Source organism: Rana temporaria, chromosome 1 (assembly GCF_905171775.1).
Source record: "Rana temporaria chromosome 1, aRanTem1.1, whole genome shotgun sequence".
Taxonomy (NCBI): Eukaryota; Metazoa; Chordata; class Amphibia; order Anura; family Ranidae; genus Rana; species Rana temporaria.
This window is the reverse complement of record NC_053489.1, coordinates 175,488,212-175,516,024: the sequence shown is the minus strand read 5'-3', so window position 1 is coordinate 175,516,024 and position 27,813 is coordinate 175,488,212. Positions and strand designations below refer to the sequence as shown.

The 27,813-nt window shown below is 43.1% G+C and overlaps 1 protein-coding gene across 1 annotated transcript in view; it reads right to left on the bottom strand.

The window, feature by feature from the left end:
• The window catches only part of ACAD10 (acyl-CoA dehydrogenase family member 10), a 105,149-nt gene that overhangs the window by 45,373 nt on the left and 31,963 nt on the right, over positions 1–27,813 (bottom strand). The window contains exons 6-11 of the mRNA XM_040346455.1: positions 25,949–26,108; positions 17,750–17,891; positions 13,018–13,086; positions 12,754–12,935; positions 11,380–11,530; positions 759–904 (exon numbers count right to left, since the gene is read on the bottom strand). Of these exons, the coding sequence (XP_040202389.1) occupies positions 759–904; positions 11,380–11,530; positions 12,754–12,935; positions 13,018–13,086; positions 17,750–17,891; positions 25,949–26,108 (850 nt within the window). The remainder of the gene's footprint in view (positions 1–758; positions 905–11,379; positions 11,531–12,753; positions 12,936–13,017; positions 13,087–17,749; positions 17,892–25,948; positions 26,109–27,813) is intronic.

Here is a 27,813-nt window from a genome sequence, read left to right as displayed (position 1 = left end):
CAGTTTTGTCGGCGTTAAGGCCTAGCCTGTTTGAGTCCATCCATTGTTGGATGTTAGATAATCCCTTATTCAGCTGCTCAGGCATATTAGGTCCACTTGCAAGGTCTGCCAAGATCTGTGTGTCATCCGCATAGATCTGGCAGCCTAGACCATAGCTGGTAATGAGGTGGGCAAGTGGGCGCATGTAGCAGTTAAAGAATAAGGGAGAAAGGGCAGAGCCCTGAGGTACCCCGCAGGTCAATGACTGGGTATTTGAGCGGTACGACTCCATTTTTATGGAGTGTGTTCTTTCGGACAGGAAGGATCTAATCCAATTTAACACTGCGTCCTCACAGCCAAATAAGGATTGCATTCTAGAGAGCAGGATAGAATGGTCAATGGTGTCAAACGCCGCAGAGAGGTCCAGCAGCACCAAATAAAAACCGCAGAGGTGATCAAATACCACCAAAAGAAAGCTTTATTTGTGAGAAAAAAAGGTCGCCAATTTTGTTTGGGAGCCACGTCGCATGACCGCGCAATTGTCAGTTAAAGCGACACAGTGCCGGAAGCTAAAATTTCACCTGGTCAGGAGGGGTGTATATGTGCCCAGTAAGCAAGTGGTTAATGAACAATACAGCAAATTAAAGCATCCAAAGATGAACATAACAACTATTTGCGGTCCAGCTGGGCGCAGATTACCTACTTTTCTTAAAAACGACATTAACATGCCAGTCTTTGAACAACAACATTTAAACTCTGCATACAAAACAATTACATACCTTTCTGAATAGGAAGATTGTGTGGAAGATAATGAACCATACAGTTATAAGCTATGTCTGACAAAGGATCTCCTAGTGTGGACAATTCCCAATCCAAAACTCCAAGTACTTCTACTTTTTCTGGGTGAAATATTAAATTATCCAACCTAAAGAAATAAACAAACACAAATAATTAAATACTTTTCCAGATAAAAAACAGATCTTAGGATCACTTTAAAGATAAGTTAGCAAAAAAAGACTTTGAAAAATGTTTTTTTTTTTTTTTTTGCACAGAAATTCATTCAAAATGGTAGCTGTCTTATTGAGTTATATAGTAAACTATGCTCCATTTATAAAATAGGCAAATTTTTATTTGTTTCATATTATAGCTTTATTTGCTTTATAATGCTGACTGTATGGCCCAGAACAAAAGATTATAATAACAAATATATTATAATATATAAAAGTGAATATAAAAAGTCTACACACCCCTGTTAAAATGTCAGGTTTCTGTGATGTAAAAAAAATGAGACAAAAGGTAAATAATTTCAGAACTTTTTTCACCTTTAATGTGACCTATAATCTGTACAACTCAATTGAAAAACAAACTAAAATCTTTTAGAGGGGGGAGTAAAAATAATAAATACAAAAATAGGATTTTTATAACAGCTTACCTGTAAAATCCTTTTCTTGGAGTACATCACGGGACACAGAGCTGCATATTCATTACTATGTGGGTTATATGGATTACCTTCAGGTGATGGACACTGGTGTAATCAATTAAACAGGAAGTTCCCTCCCTATATAACCCCTCCCCTACTGGGAGTTCCTCAGTTTTTGTAGCAAAGCAATAAGTGCCCCAATATCCCCAAACAAGAGGGGTGGGAGCTCTGTGTCCCGTGATGTACTCCAAGAAAAGGATTTTACAGGTAAGCTGTTATAAAAATCCTATTTTCTTTATCGTACATCACGGGACACAGAGCTGCATATTCATTACTATGTGGGATGTCCCAAAGCAATGCTTACTGAGGGGAGGGAGACACCAACAACGCAGACCGCCATCAGACGTGAGGACCTATAATGCTGCCTGCAGCATACTGCGCCAAAAAGCTGCATCCTCTTGCCGTCTTATGTTCACCTGATAGGAGTTAGTGAATGTAAGCACAGATGACCAAGTTGCGGCCTTGAAAATCTGCGTCATAAAGGCTTGGAAATGCATTGCGCATAAAGCGCTTACCATCCTGGTAGGGAGCACCCCCACAAAAAAACAGGGGGAATCCTACTCTAACCACAAGCCTGAATAATAACCTGATGAATCAACCTTAAAAACAGTTGATTTTAGACGCTGCCTGCCCTTTCCTGGGGCCTCCTGGTAGCGCAACAACATCAGTTTTCCGTATCCGAGCAGCCGCTTCAGATAGGCCTAGACCCTTCTTACTCCAACGAGAGAGAGAGTGTAACCATTTTAATAGCTGACCTGAACACTGCCTGCCCATCTAGGGTCTTCTGGCAGCCCAATAAAAACGTCAGCTTTCTATATCTGAAACCTTCAGATAGGTATTTAACTGCTCTCATCTCAATTGAGAGAAAAGCAATAACCCTTCCTTCCGTGAAACAAGGTTTTGAAAAAAGGGAAGGTAAGAATATCTAGATTCAAATGAATACTAGATCCTTCTAGTAAATAAGGTTGGGTGAGGATGAAAATCACTCTACTTGTAAGAATAATTGAGTATGGCTCTATACCAAGAAAGTTGCCAATACTGAAACTCTTGGAGGCTACCACAACCAAGAACACCAATTCCCTTGTCAAAGGATGAAGGGAAATATGGTGCATCGGCCCAAGGAGCTGACCCTGTAAGCCGACAAAACTAGAGCCAATCCTCCGAGCACAAGGGCGACCTAACTGGTGGACTTATACAAGGGGTGACGTGCATAACAGCCCGGACCAAAGAGTGTGAAGTAATCGACCTTTGGAAGCAAGGCCGAGATCGGATCCTTGATATAACTTAAGGCTAGCTCCGTCTCCTTTCCAAATGTAGGAAGGCAGGAATTTTACCTTTGACAAACTTCCACGGATGCCACCATCTGGTTTCACACCAGGAACATGGGCCTTCCAGACCGTAGGCTATCTGGTCCTGGAGGCCAGCTCTCTTGTATGAATCAAGGGAATTGCCGCTGATTCTGAAAGCCCCGATCCTCGAGAATGTGGTCTATAATAGCCAGACCATTAATTCACCTGTTGCAAGGCAGGATGTAATACCCCCTGCAAAGTAGGCCTGGACAAGATGTAAGGGACTGTGAGTTCTCTACTACCACCCTTACTGTTCCTGCACCGAGAGGTCGTCAGGGTTATGCCGGATTAATCAGGCCAGCTTCCGTTCTCCTCTAATGTTGCATAGAAGCCACAAAAGTCGCGGCACTGGGGGGAGAGACACAACCAGTGACAACTGGTCCCCCCCGGATTACAAACACATCTGCCCCGCATGCGGGTGGATCCTTTATCCTTGACCCCAAGCTGTTCAATCTCTTGTTGAGCCTGGGCGCCAATACATCTTATGTACAGGGTACTATTTCTGTGACATTTGGTCAGGAAAACAGTCGGGGTGTAGAGGTCATTCTCCCGGGGACACTTGTTGACGGCTCCAGCGAATCGCCTGCCAATTCTGCATTTCATGAAATGACGAATGCCAATAGGCAAGGCACAAGCTCCTCCTTGGTAAATTAAGTAAATCACTAGTATGGCATAGTCTGATTGTACTCTGACAGAACCAACCTGCCACCTGAACGTTCAGGCCCCTAAGCCAGATGCTCCATCGGTAGCTCTAGCTGACAGATAAGGCTCCCTTGGAGCTTGACTACTTCCCCTGGGCCATGGTCTCTTCCTGACCAGGCAAACCCTTTTAGTTAAGAATCACCAAGAGGAATTCCAGCATATCTCTGGGACCGGGTTCTTTGGATAATGCTAGGTCAAGATCCACTCTTTCTAGGCCGACAAAATACTGTTTATAACAGCCCTGAATAAAAGTTAGTATAGGGAACTGTCTTGAATGAAGCCAGCATCTTCCCTAGTGCCTTAATCAAAAGGCCAAAAGTAAGGAACTGTTCCTTGCCGTGACCACATAGACCAGTTTTCTTATAGCGATGGTCTTGTCTGAGGCCAAAAAAAAACCTCTCCTTTTTGGACTGTGCCAAACATACCCAGCTTCTTGTCAAATGAAAGAATGTATCTTTAGAGTTCCAGATACTTGACCATGCTGGACACCCTTAGGTCCAGCCATGCTACTGACTGACCCATCAGCAGGAGTTTGCTTCGGTATGCCATTACTGCTATACCCTGGGCCTACAGACCTGCTAGAGGCGGGCCCTAGCACCCTGACAACCCAGGCACGGAGGCTAACCCAAAAGGGCAAGACCACCAACTGAAGATAGTGCTGTTCCCCTGCGAAACGCAGACAACCTCTGCAGACCCAAGTAAATAAACACATATGCAACTGGCTCCCCATGTGTGTATGTGGCAAGTGTTAAAGCCATATGCCTCAATGGAAGTGTGTGTACATGGCAGTGTGTGTTCCTGGAAGCATGAATTCATTTAAATATGTTTTAAGAAAAACATGCATATAGCATGTGTGCTCTGGAACAAGCATCTTGCAAGCAAGCATGCGATATAAACGTGTTATGCAACAATGTGCAACATGAACCCATGCAGACACGTATTTCTATGCAAACACAAGGAATCCTGTATTGCTTAATTAGGCCGCCATGTACAACTTTAAAGTAATCATGCATCCTTATGCGATTCAGCATCTTCCATGCGATCAACATCTTATGCATTTTAAGCACTACTGTGCGGACAAGAACCCTTGTGTGACCAAGGACTCTTGTGTGACCAAGCACCCCTGTGCGATCCAGCATCCTTATGCACTCAAGCATCTTAATGCGACTTTAGGCATTTCTGTGAAACAAGCCTCTCTATGTGATCAAGTATCCTTGGGTAATCCAGGACGCTGTTGATCCGACAACCATGTGTGATCCAGCTTATTTTTGCATTCAAGCATCTTTAAGCGATCTTTAGGCATTCTTGTAGAAACAAGCCTCTCTGTGCGACCAAAATATCCTCGAGTAATCAAGGACTTGGGTGATCGGGTAATCATGTGTGATTCAGCATTTTTATGCCTTCAAGCCTCTTTATGCGATTCTAGGCATTTCTGTGGAAACAAGCCTCTTTGTGTGACCAAATATCCTTGGGGAATCAAGGGCTTGGGTGATCAGGTAATCATGTGTGATTCCAGCATTTTTATGCCTTCGAGCCTCTTTATGCGATTCTAGGCATTTCTGTGGAAACAAGCCTCTTTGTGTGACCAAATATCCTTGGGGAATCAAGGACTTGGGTGATCAGGTAATCATGTGTGATTCCAGCATTTTTATGCATACAAGCATCTTTATGCGAACTTAGGCACTTCTGTGGAAACAAGCCTCTCTGTGTGACCAAATATCCTTGGGTAATCCAGGACGCAGATGATCAGGTAACCATGTGTGATGCAGCATCTTTTTTGCATCCAAGCAACTTTATGCGATTTTAGGCATTTCTGTGGAAACAAACCACTTCTGTGTGACCAAACATCCTTGGGTAATTAAGGATTTGGGTGATTAGGTAACCATGTGTGTGTGATCCAGCATTTTTATACATACAAACGTCTTTATGCGATTTTAGGCCTTTCTGTGGAAACAAGTCTCTCTGTGTGACCCAATATCCTTGGGTAATCCAGGACTTGAGTGATCCGGTAACTAGCATCTTTATGCACTCAAGCATTTCTATGCAACTCTAACAAACATGCAACACCATACAGACAGAAACATGTATCCTTATGCGATCCACAATAAAACATGCTTTGTTACTTGTTTTTATCCCACATGCATTCCAAACTCATGTATCTTATGCAACATGCGGACTGGTAAAAAGGAAGTTATCCTCTGTAGATGTGCGTTTCCTCAATTAAGAGACGTTAGCAATGTGTACCAGCAACTGTGCATCCCTCAGATGTGCATTTGGTTAGCCTGAAGCCGACACCAGGCTGAGGACCATATGGAGGTCTTACTAGCCACCTATAGGAAAACCTCTCTTTACACTCTAAGGAGAAGATAGAGGCTTTGGCCGAGTAGGCAGAGGGAAATTATATGCAGCATGAATCTCTGAAAAGACTGCAGGTGCAATCAGAACCTGTAGGGCTATTGATAGCTTCTCCTCGTTAGGCTGCAGCTCCTGTCTCCTGTCCTCTGACAGTGAACCTTCATCCCCAGCTCTTCTAATCCCTTTGTTTAAGGATTAAAGCAGGAAAAGGGACACACCCTGCTTTTTTTTTTTTTTTTTTTTTTTTTTTGCTTCTTGTGAGGATGCTGCGAACATAGCAGTTAACCTCTTGTAGAACAACAAATGTGATGCAAAAAACAAAACACATGCAGAGTGGCTGCAATGTTGGGGGAGGCTGCATTGATTGCCTGACAGGTCTGATGGCTCAATCTGTGAGCTGTCTCTACAGGGGAGAATAAGGGGCCACCAGGTTCAGGTGGCGATTCCTTTTTATATTCCTACCCCTGACCTTATTCAATGGGGAGACCAAAGTCCTAAGCTAAAAGCAGAGGAGCTTAACCCAGGTGCATCAACAGCTGAACATAGTCTGGCAGCAACAATGCCTGCTAATCTGCACAGCTAGATGCGGAGTAGGCGTCTTAGATGAATCTGTATCCAACTCACACAAGGTGCTTGCGTTTGTGTCCCCCTAGCTTTACAGAGCTCTGACGTCTGGGCCTTTTTGAAGAGCCCTCTCTGCGACTGCACTGAGCCGGTGAGCACGTGCGACATGGTAGAGCCTGAAGCTGAGGAAGTGGGACGCACAATAGACCAGCTAACACTTAAGCTTCCGTCTTTGGAAAGCATGGTAAGCGAAAACATCAGGCATGTCTTTTACTGCCCATAGTAGTGGAAAAACAGATAAGACTTGCAGCTACTCATGGAAGACAATGCTTTGCATAGGATTAAGGGCATTTTTTTTTTTTTTTTTTTTTATGTACCAGCCCCTTCAAGGGGAGATATATGGGTACTACAGCCATCCTGTCTGAACAGACATAGTGGCCCAGGCTACATGCCGGCTAGGGGAGGTATATGGGTGCCCTGAGCCATCCCGTCTCAAAAGACATTGTGGTTTACATTGCCCATGCATAAAAACATAATATAGGCGAGACCCATAGTCCCCTACAGAAGACCTACTGTCGAACCAAGTCCCGTAGGTCCCTCTCTTACCTTTCCACGCTGCAGGGTATTGCCAAGCAAGAGGCCCAATCTTCCCCCTTCACCGTGGGTATAGTCCTAGACCTTCAGGGACCGGGGTCCATGGCAGGAACACCACACCCCTGGACCTATATAGCACCCTGGCAGCAGAAAAAACATTTGGTCCTTAGAAGGCACAAAGTTCTGGAACCCAGGATCCAGCCCTCCGCAGAGAGGCATTATAGGCTAAACCTCGTTCTTCGTACCGAGGCCCGGGTACCGTCCACTTTGGCTATGAAGCACCTTGGACGGATCCGGATTTATGGAGGCTTTTTACATCCAGCATGGATCCCTCCAGTGGAGCTCCTAAGAGCACATGTTAACTTGTGACCAACACCTTAGACACTGATGAAAAAACTGAGGAACTCCCAGTAGGGGAGGGGTTATATAGGGAGGGAACTTCCTGTTTAATTGATTACACCAGTGTCCATCACCTGAAGGTACTCCATATAACCCACATAGTAATGAATATGCAGCTCTGTGTCCCGTGATGTACGATAAAGAAATGTATGTGGTTGCATAAGTGTGCACACCCTCTTAAAACTGGGGAGGTACATAGTTACATAATTACATAGTTAGTCAGGTTGAAAAAAGACACAAGTCCATCCAGTTCAACCATATAAAAAATAAAATAATAATAATAATAATAATAATAATAATAATAATAATAATAATAATCATACAATCCCATATACCCAATTCTATACCCACAGGAAGGCGAAAAACCCCAGCAGAGCATGATCTAATTTGCTACAGCAGGGGAAAAAAAAATCCTTCCCGATCCCTGGAGAGGCAATCGGATATACCCCGGATCAACTTTACCTATAAATGTTAGTACCCAGTTATATTATGTAGCTGTGTTCAGAATTAAGCAATCACATTCAAACACATGTTAAATAGGAGTTAGTACACTCCTGCCATCATTTAAAGTGCCTCTTATTAACCCCAAATTCAGATGTTCTAGTAGGTCTTTCCTGACATTTTCTTAGTCGCATCCTACAGCAAAAGCTATGGTCTGCAGAGAGCTTTCAAAGCATCAGAGAGATCTCATTATTAAAAGGTATTAGTCAGGAGAAGGGTACAAAAGAATTTCCAGGGCATTAGATATACCATGGAACACAGTCAAGACAGTCATCATCAAGTGGAGAAAAGATGGCACAACAGTGACATTACCAAGAACTGGACGTCACCCCAAAATTGATGAAAAGATGAAGAAGAAAATTGGTCAGGGAGGCTGCCAAGAAACCTACAGCAACATATAAAGGCGCTGCAGAATTTTATGGCAAGTATTGGCTGTGTGGTACATGTGGCAACAATCGCCCGTATTCTTCATATGTCAAGGAAAACATCCAAATCAGGCTACATTTTGCAAAAACACATCTGAAGTCTCCCAAAAGCATGTGGGAAAATGTGTTATGGTCTGATGAAACCAAGGTTGAACTTTTTGTATAACTATAATTCCAAAAGTTGTGTTTGGTGCAAAAACAACACTGCACATCAGCAAAAGAATGCCATACCCACAGTGAAGCATGGTGGTGGCAGCATCATGCTTTGGGGCCGTTTTCCTTCAGCTGGAACAGGTGCATTAGTCAAGGTAGAGGGAATTAGGAATAGTTCCAAATACCAGTCAATGTTGGCAAAAACCTTCAGGCTTCTGCTAGAAAGCTGAACATGAAGAGGAACTTCATCTTTCATCATGACAATGACCCAAAGCATACATCCAAAATCAAAGGAATGGCGTCACCAGAAGAAGATTAAAGTTTTGGAATGGCCTAGCTAGAGCCCAGACCTGAATCCGATTTAAAATCTGTGGAGTGATCTGAAGAGGGCTGTGCACAGGAGATGCCCTCGCAATCTGACAGATTTGGACTGTTTATGCAAAGAAGAGTGGGCAAATATTGCTTTGATGTATTTTATCAATTCTCTTTTTTAATATTATGTTAATAAATTCATACTTTTTTATATAATTGCTCTTTCAAGTCTACCTGCTCACATTGTACTGCTACAGTCCTCCCGCCCCCCTCTCTTTGGCTTTTGCTATTTGGACTTTTGGGTCCCTCAAGCCCTACTTCTATTTTTTACATCAAATAAACCTGACATTATAACAGGAGTGTGTAGACTTTTTATATCCACTGTATAATACAATTGTGTATATATATATATATATATATATATATATATATACACACACACACACACACACACACACACACACAGTATAAAAAAGGCCCCCTTCACTCTTTCCGGATAGCCAAGAAAAAACCTTCTTAGGCTAAAAACAGTGGTTTTAGTTGTCTACATTTGCGAATATATAGTATATAGAAGCCATATTGCCGCAACAAGAACTTTCAGAGTCTCCCAGGGGCAGACTGACCATTTGGGCACTCGGTCACTTCCCGAGGGCCCACAACCACCAGGGGGCCTTATTAGGATTGCCAGCCTCAGTAAAACCAGTATGTAAAAATCAGTGTTTTTTTTTTTACATCTGTCCCTGAAATGTCTGACACCGACATCATTTTGATGTAAAATTCCAGAGGCTATAGCTGCTCCGCCCCTCCACCACCTCAGCCAATGGGAACACAGGATATGCCGACAGCTGGATAAGCTTATTGCAATTTCTATTACCAAAAATATGTAGAAGTATACATATCGGCCTAAACTGTGAAAAAATAGCTTTTTTAAAAAAAAAAATTGGGGCTATTTATTATAGTAAAAAAAGTACAAAATAGTGTTTTTTTTTCAAAATTGGCATTCTTTTTTTAATTATAGCGCAAAAAAAAAAAATAATAATAATAACAGAGATGATCAAATCACTCCAAAAGAAAGCTCTGTTTGTGTGGGAAAAGGTGGCGAGCAGGAGTGTCAGGACACCCACTAACACACAGCTCCTTTCTCCATCTGCAAAGTAGAGAGTGTCCTGACTTGCCTGCTCGCCCCCTCCCCCCTCAAGAGGCTTTCTCCACACCAGGAAGAAAGCCTTGCATTACTGTGTGTAGTTACAGACAGAAGAACAGGAAGTGAGGATTTCTCAGAAGAAATAAGGACATTTAAAAGCAAAATGGAAGGATGAGGTAAGTGAAGGAGGACTGCACTAAGGTAAAGGAAGCTATTTAGTGGGAAAAAAAAAATTCCTTTACAACCCATTTAAATAATCCCCTTTCACACGATTGGCCTGCTCGGATCCGCCTGTCCGTTTTTTCAGGCGGAATCCGAGCGGGCCACCTATTGACTTGTATGGGCAGGCAGATGCCATCCGATCCGACATGATTCACTTAAAACAGATGGCTGGCGATACATTCGCCATCCGTCCAGTGAATCGGATTGGATGGGATCAGATGAATATGCACATGCAGTCCGTTTTCATCTGATCTGCCAATAGAGAACAACTGGGCTCTGAACAGTCCATCCCTGCACAGTAAGCGGAGACGTACCCGTCATCCGCCGGCTCAGCAGAGAATAACGGAGCGATCTACCTATTTGTAACTAGCCGTAAATGAGCTATATAACAAGTCCTGACTGACCTCTGTAGTTGAAGACACCGTGGATCAATTAATTCATAAACCACAAAATTACAAAAAGTATTTGCTCTTGTGTTTTGCTTTAAATTGATTGTAAATGACCACCTTGTAAAAACAACCTATTCGGTTTAAAATAGAAAGGCAAAAAATGTTTGTATAGATATAAAAAATTATTAAAAATACCTTTTTTCATAAGTGATTACATTATTTCTGTTATCAGCTGCATAAGAGATGGGGGAGGGGAGAAGCAGCAGCACACTGAGCTTCCAGTGAATGGCTGTGCAGAGGAAGGGGGGGGGGTGTGTCAGGACAAGTCTGATCATTCGAGGATAGTACACTGAGTTCCCAGCATAGCTAGAGAACTGACCATGGTGAGCTCTCCTGCTTGCTGTGGTCAGTTTTTAATAGGAAAGCAAGGGGACTAGTAGGCGTGCAATGGATCAAAAAACTCACGACTCGAATCGTTCCTCAGATCAGATTTTTCGGATCAGCAAAAAAAAAAAAAATCTCCCCCACTGCAATATCCACATCTCTCCCCTCCCCCCCAACTGTAATATCCACATCTCCCCCACTGCAGTGGCATCACTAGGGTTGGTGTGAGTGAGTGAGTAACTTATAAAGTGCTACAAATGCGTACTAAATCGCCTCAAGGCACTGTGTGGTTACAGCAGGCACACATCAGGAATATGAAATGTTGGGGTAACAAACGCTTTATCAGTTTCTAAAACAGCATCATACTTTGTGAACACATACACAGTAGGGGTATGTAAGAATAATCCCCAGTCTTTCCAATTATTACCTAAAGTCTCCATGTACCACCGTAGTGTTCTGGTCTGCAGGTAGATGCTGTGGAAGCCATTCAATAAGCCGTTCCATAGAAGGGATTTGGTGAGTCTCGCTAGCTCTGTACTGTTTTATCCATGTCTGAATTTGGCGTTGAACATATGCACCTAATAAAAAAAAAAAAAAAAGACCTGGCTTCAATAAACTGTGAAGAATAAATAAAGATGGAATGAAACATAACTAAGCAAAACGGTTATAGGAAACTCTTATGCCACGTACAAACAACCGTTTTTCATTCCATGAAAAAAAAAAAGACGTTTTTCTCGACGCGATTCCTCTCAAGCCTGCCTTGCATAAACACGATCCAGATAAAAAATGCTTGTGCACAGCGCGGTGACGTACAACATGTACGACGGCACTATAAAAGGGGAAGTTCCATTCGAATGGCGCCACCCTTTGGGATGATTATGCTAATTTCCCGTTTCATAACTTGCTTCTGAGCATGCAAGTTATTTTCCCCCTCGTTAAAGCGTACACACAACCGTTTTTCACGACGAGAAAAACAACGAGAAAAAATTAGAGCAGGTTCTAAGTTTTTAACGCCCATTTTTCTCGTCAAGAAAAATGCTCTGGAGCCTACACACGACCATTTTTAATGACCAATTAAAAAAATGCAATTTTTCTCGCCCTGAAAAACGGTCGTGTGTACGCGGCATTAGTCTGGAACATAGCATTGAAGTTTGACATATAAACAATCAGCCATCTAAAGCAAAAGGCTTAAATGCACCAATTCATTTGTATGATTAAAGCGGGAGTTCACCCGAAAAAAAATTTTTAACATTAGATCGAGGCTAATTAAGGGGAGCAGAAACGTTTTTTTGTTTTTAAATCAATGCCGTACTTACCGTTTTCGAGATAGATGTTCTCCCGCCGCTTCCGGGTATGATCTTCGGGACTGGGCGTTCCTATTTGATTGACAGCCTTCCGACGGTCGCATACAGCGCGTCACCAGTTGCCGAAAGAAGCTGAACGTCGGTGCGGCTCTATACGGCGCCTGCGCACCGACGTTCGGCTACTTTCGGAAACTCGTGACGCGCTGTATGCGACGGTCGAAAGGCTGTCAATCAAATAGGAACGCCCAGTCCCGCAGCCCATACCCGGAAGCGGCGGGAGAACATCTATCTCGAAAACGGTAAGTACGGCATTGATTTTAAAAAAAATACCCGTTTCTGCTCCCCTTAAATAGCCTCAATCTAATGTTAAAAAATTATTTTTTGGGTGAACCTCCACTTTAAATCCAATGTTAAAAGAAAGAGTCATCAATATGTATGTTCAGCAAAGGCTACCATACAAACATTATCTAAATAGTTATTTTATTGTAAGAGTATACCTTGTTTGCCATAATCTTCTAGTCCCGCTGCTTTGATGTCCACACTGTGAATTTGGCACAGAACTTTATTCATTGCTGTATATATGGCTTGACGTTCTTTAGCATCTAGTTCTGGTAGGGCAGGGTCTTTAAAAATGCGTCCAGTGCAATATTCCATCAAATAAAAGGGAGTTCCAATGATGCTGCCAGGAACGTAACATTTTATTATGTAAAATAATCCAGCATAACAATGAAAGTCAAGCCACCTTTACACTCCTTACATACCTTGAATCTTCACAAAGGCTCAACACCTTTGGTACAGGAACATCAGCTTCACCCAGAGCTTTCAAAACCCTATAAAGAATATGATATCAGCCCATGTTGATTAATGCAAGAAAAAGCCATATGTGCTAGAAAATTGTCATCAGATGCTGACGAACAGTTACAATAAGGTAGCCCATTCAGTAACCTTACAAGCCTGCATATCTAAATTACACTTGCAATATACAACAGTGTCCTCTTGTTTTAAATACTGTACCTTTATAATTAAAAAGCAGCCCTTGAGCAACATTCAAGTGACTTTGACTAGGCTGGGATGATGTCATATGTATGCTGCAGGCAGGAGGTTTTTCCCCCCCAGTGATCACGGATTAACAATTTTACTTCAATCATTTTACATGGCAAAACAAAAGGCCATGTATAGCCTTTAAAATCTTATCTAAAACAGGATGGGGGGGGGGGACAGCTTTACCCAATATAGGATTGCAAAACTTATGCTTACTGTCTCATGTTGTGGACTGGGTGGGACGTACATCAAAATTCTCAAACTATGGGATAGAATTGGGGGTGATGGCACCTTGGAACCTGATGATACTCATGCATACTCCACAAAAATACCATATCTCATTTGTCATAACATCTTGATTAGGGATACGGTAAAACCTCATACACACGATAGGTTAACCAGAGGACAACGGTCTGAAGGACCGTTGTCATAGGTTAACCGATGAAGCTGACTGATGGTCCGTCACGCCTACACACCATAGGTTAAATAACCGATCGTGTCAGAACGCGGTGATGTAAAACACAACAACGTGCTGAAAAAAATGAAGTTCAATGCTTCCAAGCATGCGTCGACGTGATTCTGAGCATGCGTGTATTTTTAACCGATAGTTGTGCCTACTAACGATCAGTTTTGACCTATCGGTTAGGAATCCATAGGTTAATTTTAAAGCAAGTTGGCTTTTTTTTAACCTATGGTTAAATAACCTATGGGGCCCACACACGATGTCCTCTGGTTAACCTATCGTGTGTACGAGGCCTAAAAGTTTGAAAAAAAAAAAACGGATTAAGGAATTTTCTAAACTCTTTCCAAGCCATCTACCAATATGTCATAATCCTACTTTCCCTCAGGTGGAAGATAAGGAATTTCAACACGCAAGAGGTTGACATGCCTTTATCAACTTCTCAACACAAAACTGGGGTGCCCTATACTTTAACTGAACTAAGGGAAATGTACCTATATTCCCAAAACAGATTACTGACATTACCTACAAATTACTGCTTATTGGAAGAGACTTACATATAAACCACAGTCTGAACTAGCTATCAATATACTGGACAAACTTGTAGGAGCACAAAACGTTTCCCTTTTACTGGTTGAACTAGGTGGACTTTTTTCAACCAAACTATGTAAACTATGGGGGTTATTTACGAAAGGCAAATCCACTTTGCACTACAAGTGCAAACTACAAGTGCAAAGTGCACTGACAGTGCACTTGAAAGTGCAGTCGCTGTAGATCCGAGGGGGACATGCAAGGAAAAAAAAACAGCATTTTAGCTTGCGCTTGATTGGATAATAAAATCAGCAGAGCTGCCCCTCATTTCAGATCTACCCCTCAGATTTACAGTGACTGCACTTCCAGTACAAGTACAACGTGCCCTTCCAGCACTTTCAAGCAGGAGTTCACCATAAAAAGAAAAAAAAAATGTTAAGATTAGATTCATGCTCATTTTGTCAAGGGGAATCGGGTAGTTTTTTTTTTTAAAATAAAGCAGTACTTACCGTTTTAGAGATAGATCTTCTCCGCCGCTTCCGGGTATGGTCTTCGGGACTGGGCGTTCCTTCTTGATTGACAGTCTTCAGACAGGCTTCCGACGGTCGCATCTATAGGATCACGAGTAGCCGAAAGAAGTCGAACGTCGGTGCGGCTCTATACGGCGCCTGTGCACCGACGTTCGGCTACTTTCGGAAAATCGTGACGCGATAGATGCAACCGTCGGAAGCCTGTCGGAAGACTGTCAATCAAGAAGGAACGCCCAGTCCCGCAGCCAATACCCGGAAGCGGCGGAGAAGATGTATCTCTAAAACGGTAAGTACGGCTTTGATTTTAAAAAAAACTACCCGATTCCCCTAGACAAAATGAGCATGAATCTAATCTTAAAAATTGTCATTTCCGGGTGAACCTCCACTTTCAGTACAATTTCAACTTTGCACTTTTAGTGCAAAGTGGATTTGCCTTTCGTAAATAACCCCCAATGTTTCTATGTCGTATATATACCAGTCCCTGAATAAAATCAGATGGCATCTTCTAAAGAAATCAATTTGTACACACATGGTATACAGATTTCCCAGAAGAAAATATAGTGGAAAAAAAGACTTCAGGATTGCGATATAAGAAAAATGGGAGACCCAAAACAAAATCCTACACAGAGCTAATATTTCTTTCTAGCATCATACAGGCATCACAGGTACAGAAAACTCTTGCCCTATATGTGGTGAAAAATGGGTTACTTTGGAACATTGTGTTTTCAATTGTCCCAAGATACACCTGTTCTGGAGGAAAATAGTAACTTATATCTCAAATATATGGGAACACAAAATACCTCTGGACCCACTTCTACTTTTACATTAGCTACAGACATTCTCTGCTACTACTGGGTGCATATTTGTCTTTCCACTGCTAGCTGTATTCTAAGGGAATGGTTATCCCAGGATTCCCTGACGATAACAACAGTTCCAAGTCACCTACGAGATTGCTAGAATTAGAAAAAGGTGTCTAAGTTTTGAGGATGACAATGTTAGTCAACTTAAACCTTTTTTTTTACATGGTGGCTACTGTTTATTAACTAACGATTGGGAACCATGAAAAGAGAAACTATTTTCTTGATTTTCCAATACACCAAATAATATCTCAGGGAAATCCTAACAGGCACCATAAAATAGCTACTATATTTAAAGGATGTGTTCTCAAATCAGCGATAACCTTGAAAGATGCTAGGATCTTAAGACATATGTTAAGATATTTACCCGAGCCTGGAATACATCACTCAGTCATGAGGGGCAATCAAAAATTGAGCCAAAATTTGTTGGTAAAGTTAATTATTGACGTTTTGCAGTAGAAAGGAAACTTCGTTACTCAATAAAGATGTAAAAACAAGGTGTTACAATTACAAGTACTCTATTTAGTGGGTATCTATAAGTGCCTTTGTTGTAAGTACTGAACAAACTTACAAGATTCTAACACCTCCTAAGATGCATAGTGAACAGCATATCTTTTGTATTGATGACAATGTACGTGATATATATATATATATATATATATATATATTATTAGTAGAACACATCTCTGGGGCAAAATGTACATAACTAGAATATAACTGATGTACAGTATACTGTAACATGGAGCAAATATTAACTTTCTTTTCCGGAAATAAAAATGTTTGAGAAAAACACATACTGTATTTTCAGGTGCAAAAAAATGCATCCAAAGTCGGGGGTCGTCTTATACGCCAGTGACAGTCTCCGTCTGCTGCGGGCGTCCATGATTTGAAAGCCCCGCCTTCTTCTCAGACTGTCCTGTGATAGGCGGAACACAAATTTTCCCAGCAGCGCCTCTGTTCTGTGTTCCTCCTATCACGGATGCCTTCTCATCCTCGGACAAGGGGACATCCGTGATAGGCAGAACACAGAACAGAGGCGCTGCTGGGAAAATTTGTGTTCCGCCTATCACAGGACAGTCTGAGAAGAAGGCGCTGCTTTCAAATCATGGACGCTCGCAGCAGACGGAGACTGTCACCGGCCTGGAAGCCAGAAGCTGCAAAACGTGAGTGATGGCACAGTGGGGGGGGCAAGTGATGGCACAGTGGGGGGGCAAGTAATGTAATGGCACAGTGGGGGGGCAAGTAATGTAATGGCACAGTGGGACATGTAATGTAATGGCACAGTGAGGCATGTAATGTAATGGCACAGTGAGGCATGTAATGTAATGGCACAGTGAGGCATGTAATGTAATGGCACAGTGGGGGCATGTAATGTAATGGCACAGTGGGGGCATGTAATGTAATGGCACAGTGGGGGCATGTAATGTAATGGCACAGTGGGGGCATGTAATGTAATGGCACAGTGGGGGCATGTAATGTAATGGCACAGTGAACTTTGAAAAAAGCCTGTTTCTGTCAGCGGTTGTTTCTGTCAGCGGTTGTTATGGCTACCCCTCAGCTTCCAGAAAGACTAGAAGGAAGGGGGTAGCCTTATATGGCGAGTATATCCCAAAACCCAAATTTTTCCTGAAAAATTAGGGGGTCGTCTTATACGCCCAGTCGTCTTATACGCCGGCAAATACGGTATGTTACCCTCATTAAAAACCAATGCAACAAAGCAATCATTAGATGCCTGGATGAGTCAACTGATGAAAGCCCAATATCTTCAATATATAGAATATTAATCTCTGTAACAACAAAGGACTTCCAAATGCATAGCTATATGGCTTACTGGAAATCTGAATTTTATCAATCAATGCACCTAAAGGAATAGAGAATTATATGGGAGAAAAACATTTATGTGAATCACCATAAAACGATACACCTACAAGATACATATTTGTTGGGACTGTACCCCACTAAGACAATTAATTCAGCTCCACTTAGTCTACCAACTGTAGAGGATATCGTTAGAAATCGTAAGACCACTGAAAAAATGTTATGTAGCCCAGTTAAAAAAAATATATGAACCTACCTATACTCCCTTTCTATGGCATGAGCCCCCGGCAGCAGTTTTCCTGGAGGTTTCTTCCTCAGTACCAATTGCTTTCCATTAAATCTGACATAGTAAGTGGGGTTGGACTGTCCATGACTGAACTGACGAACAAGCAGAGAACCTGCAATATGTAAAAAAAAATGTATGGCTTTAAATTCTCAGGGTGGCCATTGTGCCATGTGAAATAAAACAAAACTATGTCTGACTAAAGTAACTGATGATTAAAGCCCATACAGGTAATAGAGCATGGAATAATTTCAGATTCATGTAAAAGCCTTTTATTAAAATCATCAATTTCCATGTGGTACTCGCTGTTGCATGTCTCTCATCCAAATGCATTTAATGTCTGTGATTGGTAGTGTTGGAAGGCAACATGGTTTAAAAACATAGTTCTGGAATTTCACTTCATGGTTCATACAGGGAGATGGCCCCAAGTTGTCTGCATAGCAAGATGGCTTGGCTACAGCCCACCTGGTGTGATATAAGCTTCAAAGAGAGCAATGGCTGCCAGGATGATTAATGACAAAAGATCAAACGATCAACAAGCTCCTGGAGATTATACACGGACAATGCTGCCCCTATAGGCCAATATAATCTATTACAAGGACTTCCTCTTGACAATATCTCACTGGATAGGGGCAAGTGGGGGTGATTACAAGTGGGTGTGAATGTTTCAGTAAAAAGGGCTCACAAAAAGAGATATAGTCCCTTGTCCCTTTTTCCCTTGCTCTGGATACTGGCTTGGGCCTAAGCCATGAGGCTCAGGCTCTCTTTTGCCATCCAGAACCCAGCCATGAGTCTATCTAGAGCAGGGGTCTCCAAACTACGGCCCGCGGGCCACATCCGGCCCGCCAGGCCATTTATTCCGGCCCGCAGCGTGAATCCTTAGTTCCCCTGTTAGTTGTGGAACCTGCGCTGCATATTCGCCCCAGGCAATATGCAGCGCAGGTCCCGCAATCCCTCCCGGCGTCTCACTGTGTGTGTTGGCTGCTGGCTGGGACCACGGCATCCCAGCAGCCAATGAGGTGTTTAGGGCAGACCTGTTGCCGCCTCCCTGCTCCCGCCTCCCGCCTCGCTGTTAACCAGTAACGAGTGTGTAATACCAGCGGGGCGGGAGCAGGGAGATGCAGCAGGTCTGCAGTGCACAGCCAGTGATGGAGAGTGGAGACGCGCTGGACACATGCAAGGAGGGGGGCTGATACACTTGTGTGGGGGTGGGTTGAATGGCGCTGATGGGGCACAAACATCTGGGGGCTGATGACTCTGATGGGGACACACGTGGAGGGGGTTTTTCATACTGATGGGGACACAAATTTTGGGGGACTGATGACTCTGCTGGGGACACACGTGGAGGGGGGGTTGTAGACTGATGGGGGCACAAATGTGGGGGTGCTGGTGGCTCTTATGGGGACACAAACATGTGAGGAGGGGGGCTGATGGCTCTAATGGTGACACAAATATGCAGGCGGGGGTGGGCTGTGATGGGGACACAAATGTGCAGGGAGACTCGGATAAATGATGGGGGGGCTCTAATGGGGACACCAATTTTTGGGGATACTGATGGGGAAACAGATGAATGCGGAGACTGATGGGGACACAGATGAATGGGGACACAGATGAATGGGGACACAGATGGATGGGGACACAGATGGATGGGGACACAGATGATGGGGACACAGATGAATGGGGACACAGATGATGGGGACACAGATGAATGGGGACACAGATGATGGGGACACAGATGATGGGGACACAGATGATGGGGACACAGATGAATGCGGAGACTGATGGGGACACAGATGAATGGGGACACAGATGAATGGGGACACAGATAAATGGGGACACAGATGAATGGGAAGACTGATGGGGACACAGATGAATGGGAAGACTGATGGGGACACAGATGAATGGGGAAACTGATGGGGACACAGGTGGATGGGGACACAGATGAATGGGGACACAGATGAATGGGAAGACTGATGGGGACACAGATGAATGGGGACACAGATGAATGGGGACACAGATGATGGGGACACAGATGAATGCGGAGACTGATGGGGACACAGATGAATGGGGACACAGATGAATGGGGACACAGATGAATGGGGACACAGATGAATGGGAAGACTGATGGGGACACATATGAATGGGGACACATATGAATGGGGACACAGATGAATGGGGACACAGATGAATGGGGACACAGATAAATGGGGACACAGATAAATGGGGACACAGATGAATGGGAAGACTGATGGGGACACAGATGAATGGGAAGACTGATGGGGACACAGATGAATGGGGACACAGGTGGATGGGGACACAGATGAATGGGAAGACTGATGGGGACACAGATGTATGGGGACACAGATGAATGGAAAGACTGATGGGGACACAGATGAATGGGGACACAGGTGGATGGGGAAACTGATGGGGACACAGGTGGATGGGGACACAGATGAATGGGGACACAGATGGATGGGGAAACTGATGGATGGGGACACAGATGGATGGGGAAACTGATGGATGGGGACACAGATGGATGGGGAAAATGATGGGGACACAGATGAATGGGGAGACTGATGGGGACACAGATGAATGGGAGACTGATGGGGACACAGATGAATGGGGAGACTGATGGATGGGGAGACTGATGGGGACACAGATGAATGGGGAGACTGATGGGGACACAGATGATGGTGACACAGTTGGATGGGGAGACTGATGGGGACACAGATGAATGGGGAGACTGATGGGGACACAGATGAATGGGGAGACTGATGGGGACACAGATGAATGGGGACACAGATGATGGGGACACAGATGGATGGGGACACAGATGATGGGGACACAGATGAATGGGGACACAGATGATGGGGACACAGATGAATGGGGACACAGATGATGGGGACACAGATGATGGGGACACAGATGATGGGGACACAGATGAATGCGGAGACTGATGGGGACACAGATGAATGGGGACACAGATGAATGGGGACACAGATAAATGGGGACACAGATGAATGGGAAGACTGATGGGGACACAGATGAATGGGAAGACTGATGGGGACACAGATGAATGGGGAAACTGATGGGGACACGGGTGGATGGGGACACAGATGAATGGGGACACAGATGAATGGGAAGACTGATGGGGACACAGATGAATGGGGACACAGATGAATGGGGACACAGATGATGGGGACACAGATGAATGCGGAGACTGATGGGGACACAGATGAATGGGGACACAGATGAATGGGGACACAGATGAATGGGAAGACTGATGGGGACACATATGAATGGGGACACAGATAAATGGGGACACAGATAAATGGGGACACAGATGAATGGGAAGACTGATGGGGACACAGATGAATGGGAAGACTGATGGGGACACAGATGAATGGGGAAACTGATGGGGACACAGGTGGATGGGGACACAGATGAATGGGGACACAGATGAATGGGAAGACTGATGGGGACACAGATGTATGGGGACACAGATGAATGGAAAGACTGATGGGGACACAGATGAATGGGGACACAGGTGGATGGGGAAACTGATGGGGACACAGGTGGATGGGGACACAGATGAATGGGGACACAGATGGATGGGGACACAGATGGATGGGGAAACTGATGGATGGGGACACAGATGGATGGGGAAAATGATGGGGACACAGATGAATGGGGAGACTGATGGGGACACAGATGAATGGGAGACTGATGGGGACACAGATGAATGGGGAGACTGATGGATGGGGAGACTGATGGGGACACAGATGAATGGGGAGACTGATGGGGACACAGATGATGGTGACACAGTTGGATGGGGAGACTGATGGGGACACAGATGAATGGGGAGACTGATGGGGACACAGATGAATGGGGAGACTGATGGGGACACAGATGATGGTGACACAGTTGGATGGGGAGACTGATGGGGACACAGATGAATGGGGAGACTGATGGGGACACAGATGATGGTGACACAGTTGGATGGGGAGACTGATGGGGACACAGATGAATGGGGACACTGATGGGGACACAGATGATGGTGACACAGTTGGGTGGGGAGACTGATGGGGACACAGATGAATGGGGAGACTGATGGGGACACAGATGATGGTGACACAGTTGGATGGGGAGACTGATGGGGACACAGATGAATGGGGACACAGATGGGGACACTGATGATGGTGACACAGTTGGGTGGGGAGACTGATGGGGACACAGATGAATGGGGAGACTGATGGGGACACAGATGATGGTGACACAGTTGGATGGGGAGACTGATGGGGACACAGATGAATGGGGACACAGATGAGGACACAGATGAATGGAGAGACTGATGGGGACACAGATGGATGGGGACACAGATGATGGTGACACAGATGAATGGAGAGACTGATGGTGACACAGATGATGGTGACACGGATGTAAAGCCTCATGCACGCTGGAAGTTTAGCCCCGCTGCATGATGCTCCAGCGTTTAGGTGCCAGCAAAGAATAGAGGAGCACCATTCAATCTTGCTGTCAGCAGTAAGTCAAATTCTATTCTATTCTTCTTCTACTGTGGATTTATTTATAAATTATGTTTCCGGCCCGCGAATATGTGTAAAATATAGAATGTGGCCCTCGAAGTAAAAAGTTTGGAGACCCCTGATCTAGAGGATGTGATAAGCATCTTTGATGTTTTGTTGTTGTTATATGCACTGTATATTCTGCTGTTTAGTGTGTGATGTTAGAAGATTCCTATTTTATTGGGAAATAAATGAGATATTGTTTTACTAAGCAGATTTGTGCGTTTTCATAACTAACTTTACATCATGGTACCTATATGAATCTTAATAGACTAGCTAATTATAGGCTTAGACAAGTTAATACATATATGCAATAGTTATATCGTTTATATTAGATTGTATATTATTGCATGTTTACTTCAGGTTGCATTGTTAGAAAATGAAATGACTGAAGAATACTTGGAAAATATGTTCAACTGACCCCCTTCCTGAGGTTTGATTTTAACCACTTTACAACCGGGCCTATTTTGGCACTTCTCAAATCAATTTTTTTGCTAGAAAATTAATCAGAACCCCCAAACATTATATATATTTTTTTTAGCAGACACCCTAGGGAATAAAATTGCGGTCATTGCAACTTTTTTTCCTTGCACGGTATTTGCGCAATAATTTTTCAAACACCTTTTTTACATGAAGGAGAAAAGTGCCAAAATAGGCCCGGATGTCAAGTGGTTAAAAGTGTAAAAATAAAAAATTAAGTAAAATAAAATGAAACATTTTTTTTTAAACGCCCCTGTCCCCGGTAGCTCGCGGGCAGAAACGAACACGCATGCAAGTCCCGCCCACATATGTAAACGCCGATCATACCCCTCCTCTGTAACTCGAAAATAGTAACCTGTAAAAAATGTTAAAGCGTCGCCTATGGAGATTTTTTAGTACTGAAGTTTGGCGCCATTCCATGAGTGTGCGCAATTTTAAAAAGAGTGACATGTTGGGTATCTATTTACTCGGAGAGCCTGGAGAAGCACCAGATGGCGGCGGGAGGGGGGGGGGCGTCCCCTCCTGCTGCCTATAAGAACGATCAAGCTGTGGAACTGCCGCTTTGATCGTTCTTATCGTGCAGAGAATCGACGGCTGAAAACGGTGATATCTGAATGATGCCTGTAGCTGCAGGCATCATTCAGATATCGCCGCACAAAGTCGAGGACGTCCCAGGTAGGGGTGCAACGGATCGTGTCCGATCCGCGATCCGAACGGGTCGACCTGTTCGGATCGGCACAGTATGCGATCTACGGAACGCACCGCCACCTTAGGAAAGACCGCGGCTTCGGCCTAGCTGCGGAGCGGTCGGCAATCTTGGTACACTCGGCGGTGCGCGCTGACGTCATCACCCCTCCCTCTGCTCGTGGATCTTTTCTATTCTGCAAGAGCGCACTGACTCTGCATGCAACCTGAGTACAGTGAGATGGACCGAGTACATCAGTACAGTGAGTTGGCTAATGGCTATTACAGGGGGAAAATGGCTATACACATTATGGCGGACACATCGGACAATTTTGACACATTTTTGGGACCATTACAGTGGCAAGAATGGCAATTACAGTGTTACGGTTTTACTAGTGTGGAGGCAATGTTGGCTATGGCTATTAATAATAGCCATAGCCAACATTGCCCCCACACTAGTAAAACAGTAACACTGTAATTGCCATTTTTCCCACTGTAATGGTCTCAAAAATGTGTCAAAATTGTCCGATGTGTCCGCCATAATGTCGCGGTCACGAAAAAAAAAAACGCTGATCGCCGCCATTGGTAGAAAAAAAAAAATATTAATAAAAATGTAAAAAGACAAAACTTGTTTGTCTCGTGTTTTTTTTTTTTTTTACTGATCCGGAAATGATCCGATCCGTGACTCCTGATCCGAGGATCGATCCGATCCGTGAGTTTTTTGATCCGTTGCACCCCTAGTCCCAGGGACGTCCTCGGTTGTCAAGAGGTTAAAGTATATCCCCCAGGAGGGATGTTCTCATTTGTTCATTATTAGATTTAGTGGTAGAAAACATCTTTTCTTTATTGTAAGGTCAAGGAATAGGCACAATAAATAAAAAAAATGTGCATGGGGCACACCACTGGGCAAAATATGAATCAATGTAAAGCGGTATTAAACCCAAAACCAAAAATGTAATATATAGCAGCTTATCAATCATTAGATATGGTGGTTGCATTACTTTCTTGTTTTAGGCATTCTTCCCTCTGTTTCCACTTGGTGATCTGACCAGTAACACACCTACTGTATTAGAGTGCCTACACTCTGGATGAAGGAGCACAGAGGCACTTTTGGACAGCAGCACTGCCAGTCTGGAGGGAAGGAAGTGTTAGATGTACTAGCAGATGTAAATACAGTAACAAATTAAAGCCAAACTCCCAGTTAACACATTTTAAGCAGTTACAGCAACAGTTTTTAAGTACTTTATATACAAAGTACACTTGTCATTGTTAGGGTCTACATACACTGTAAAGCCAACCCTTAACTTAAATCCAGAATATACACTAAAACCATTATAACGAAAAAGGACCATGATGAAAATAATAATATCACATTTAAAAAGAAAGAAAAACTAATTCTGAGCTAAAAAGACAGCCCCATAATTTTGTCCACACACTGTATAGGGAGATTTCCTAAAATTTAAGCAACTAGTACAGCTGTGCGTGGTAGCCAATCGGCTTCTGACTTCAGCTTGTTCAATTAAACTTTGACAATAAAACCTGGAAGCGTATTGGTTTCTGCAGATTTTGCACTCTCCAGTAAATCAATCCCAAAGCTTTGTATATGCCGGTCACTGTAATGGCAACTGACTGTTATCATGGCACACAGTGGCAAAATAAGGCTCTAAAAATGTTCATGAATGCAGATGTGTGTTGAAAAAAAAAGGCTAGAAGACTTTTAGAAGGTAATAATTTTTCGGGTTGTAAACAAGTTTTTTTTAATGTCATTAAAAACGATCGTGTGTGGGCTTCAGAGCATTTTTTGGGTTCTGAAAAACGGGCAAAAAAAATTCGAACATGCTCTATGTTTTTACAATGTTTTTAACGTTGTCGTTTTTCGGGTTGTAAAAAAATGGTCGTGTGTGGGCTTTAACGATGTGAAAAATCCGTGCATGCTCAGAAGCAAGTTATGAAACGTGAGCGCTCGTTCTGGTAAAACTACCGTTCGTAATGGAGTAAGCACATTCATCACGCTGTAACAGACAGAAAAGCGTGAATCGTCTTTTACTAACACCAAATCAGCTAAAGCAGCCCAAAGGGTGGCGTTATACGTATGGAACTTCCCCTTTATAGTGCCGTTGTACGTGTTGTACGTCACTGTGCTTTGCTAGAGCATTTTTTTTTCACGATCGTGTGTAGGCAAGGCCGTTTAAATGATCGGGTTGAAAAAAACGTTGTTTTTTTCTAGACCCTTAAAAACGTCGTTTTTTACAACCCGAAAAATGATCGTGTGTAAGCGGCATAAGAAGGTGTTGAACAATTTTTCTGTAACTGTAAATGAATTCCTTTAGCAGAATGATAATTTGAAATGAAGGTTAATTAAAATGGTAACATTCTACAGTGTGGACAGTATTACAGTCTACATTTTGCTGGAACATTTATATACCTGAGAGAGCTTCTCCAAACAGATCTTCCATATATTTCTTCAAGGAATCCCTTGGAATCTCCATTGAGGGTCTCACAGAACGAGTGTTTGGAACAAAGTCTTTCAAAGGGAATCTTAATAAATTTTCTAAATCTTCAAGTGCCTCTTTCACATTATTTACCTGTATGACACAGAGTGGTGTTAGTTGTACAGACAACTGCATATTTTCTTGTTACCCTTGTCCAATATAAAAGGTTGGCACAAAACCAAAAGGTCACAAATGTCTCTGAAAACCATCCAAATAGCTTAAACATAACAAAAAAAAGTGTGAAACAACTGAAAATATATTTCATATTCTAGGTTCTTTAAAGTAGCCACGTTTTGCAGCAGACACATCTCTAGAACTGTTAAGAGGAGACTGTGTGAATCAGGCCTTCATGGTAGAATATCTGCTAGGAAACCACTGCTAAAGAAAGGCAACAAGCAGAAGAGACTTGTTTGGGCTAAAGAACACAAGGAATAGACATTAGACCAGTGGAAATCTGTGCTTTGATCTGACGAGTCCAAACTTGAAATCTTTGGTTCCAACCCCCGTGTCTTTTGTGTGACGCAGAAAAGGTGAACAGATGGACTCTACATGCCTGGTTCCCACCGTGAAGCATGGAGGAGGTGCTTTGCTGGTGACACTGTTGGGGATTTAATCAAAATTGAAGGCATACTGAACCAGCATGGCTACCACAGCATCTTGCAGCGGCATGCTATTCCATCCGGTTTGTGTTTAGTTGGATCATCATTTATTTTTCAACAGGACAATGACCCCAGACACACCTTCAGGCTGTGTAAGGGCTATTTGACCAAGAAGGAGAGTGATGGGGTGCTGCGCCAGGTGACTACCTCTTGAAGCTCATCAAGAGAATGCCAAGAGTGTGCCAAGCAGTAATCAAAGCAAAAGGTGGCTACTTTGAAGAACCTAGAATATGAAATATATTTTCAGTTGTTTCACACTTTTTTTTTATGTATAATTCCACATGTGTTAATTCATAGTTTTGATGCCTTCAGTGTGAATCTACAATTTTCATAGTCATGAAAATAAAGAAAACTCTTTGAATGAGAAGGTGTGTCCAAACTTTTGGTCTGTACTGTGTGTGTGTGTGTGTGTGTGTGTGTATGTGTGTATGTGTATATATATATATATATATATATATATATATATATATATATATATATATATATATATATATTTACACACATATATACATATATATACACACACACACAGTACAATGCATATAAAAAGTCTATACACCCCTGTTAAAATGTAAGAAAATGAGACAAACAACATTTTAGAACTTGTTCCACCTTTAATGTGACCTATAAACCGCTACTCAATTGAAAAAGAAATTTAAATCTCTTAGGGGGGGAGGAGTTAAAAAACAAAAAAAATTATGTGGTTGCATAAGTGTGCACAGCCTCTTATAAATGTAGCCGTGTTCAGAATTAAACAATCACATATAAACTCATGTAAAATAGAAGTCAGTACACACCTGCCATCATTTAAAGTGCCTCAGATTAACCCCAAGTAAAGTTCAGCTGTTCTAGTAGGTCTTTCCAGACATTTTCTTAGTCGTATTCTACAGGGAAAGCCATGGTCCACAGAGAGCTTCCAAAGCTTTAGAGGGATCTCATTGTTAAAAGGTTTCAGTCAGGAGAAGGGTGCAAAAGAATTTCCAAGGCATTAGATATACCATGGAACACAGCGAAGAGTCAATGGCCCAGTCAATGGGCAAGCCAGAGCCCAGACCTGAATCGATTAAAAATGTGTGTGGTGATCTGAAGAGAGCTGTGCACAGGAGATGCAAAATTACAGATTGGAGTGTTTTTGCAAA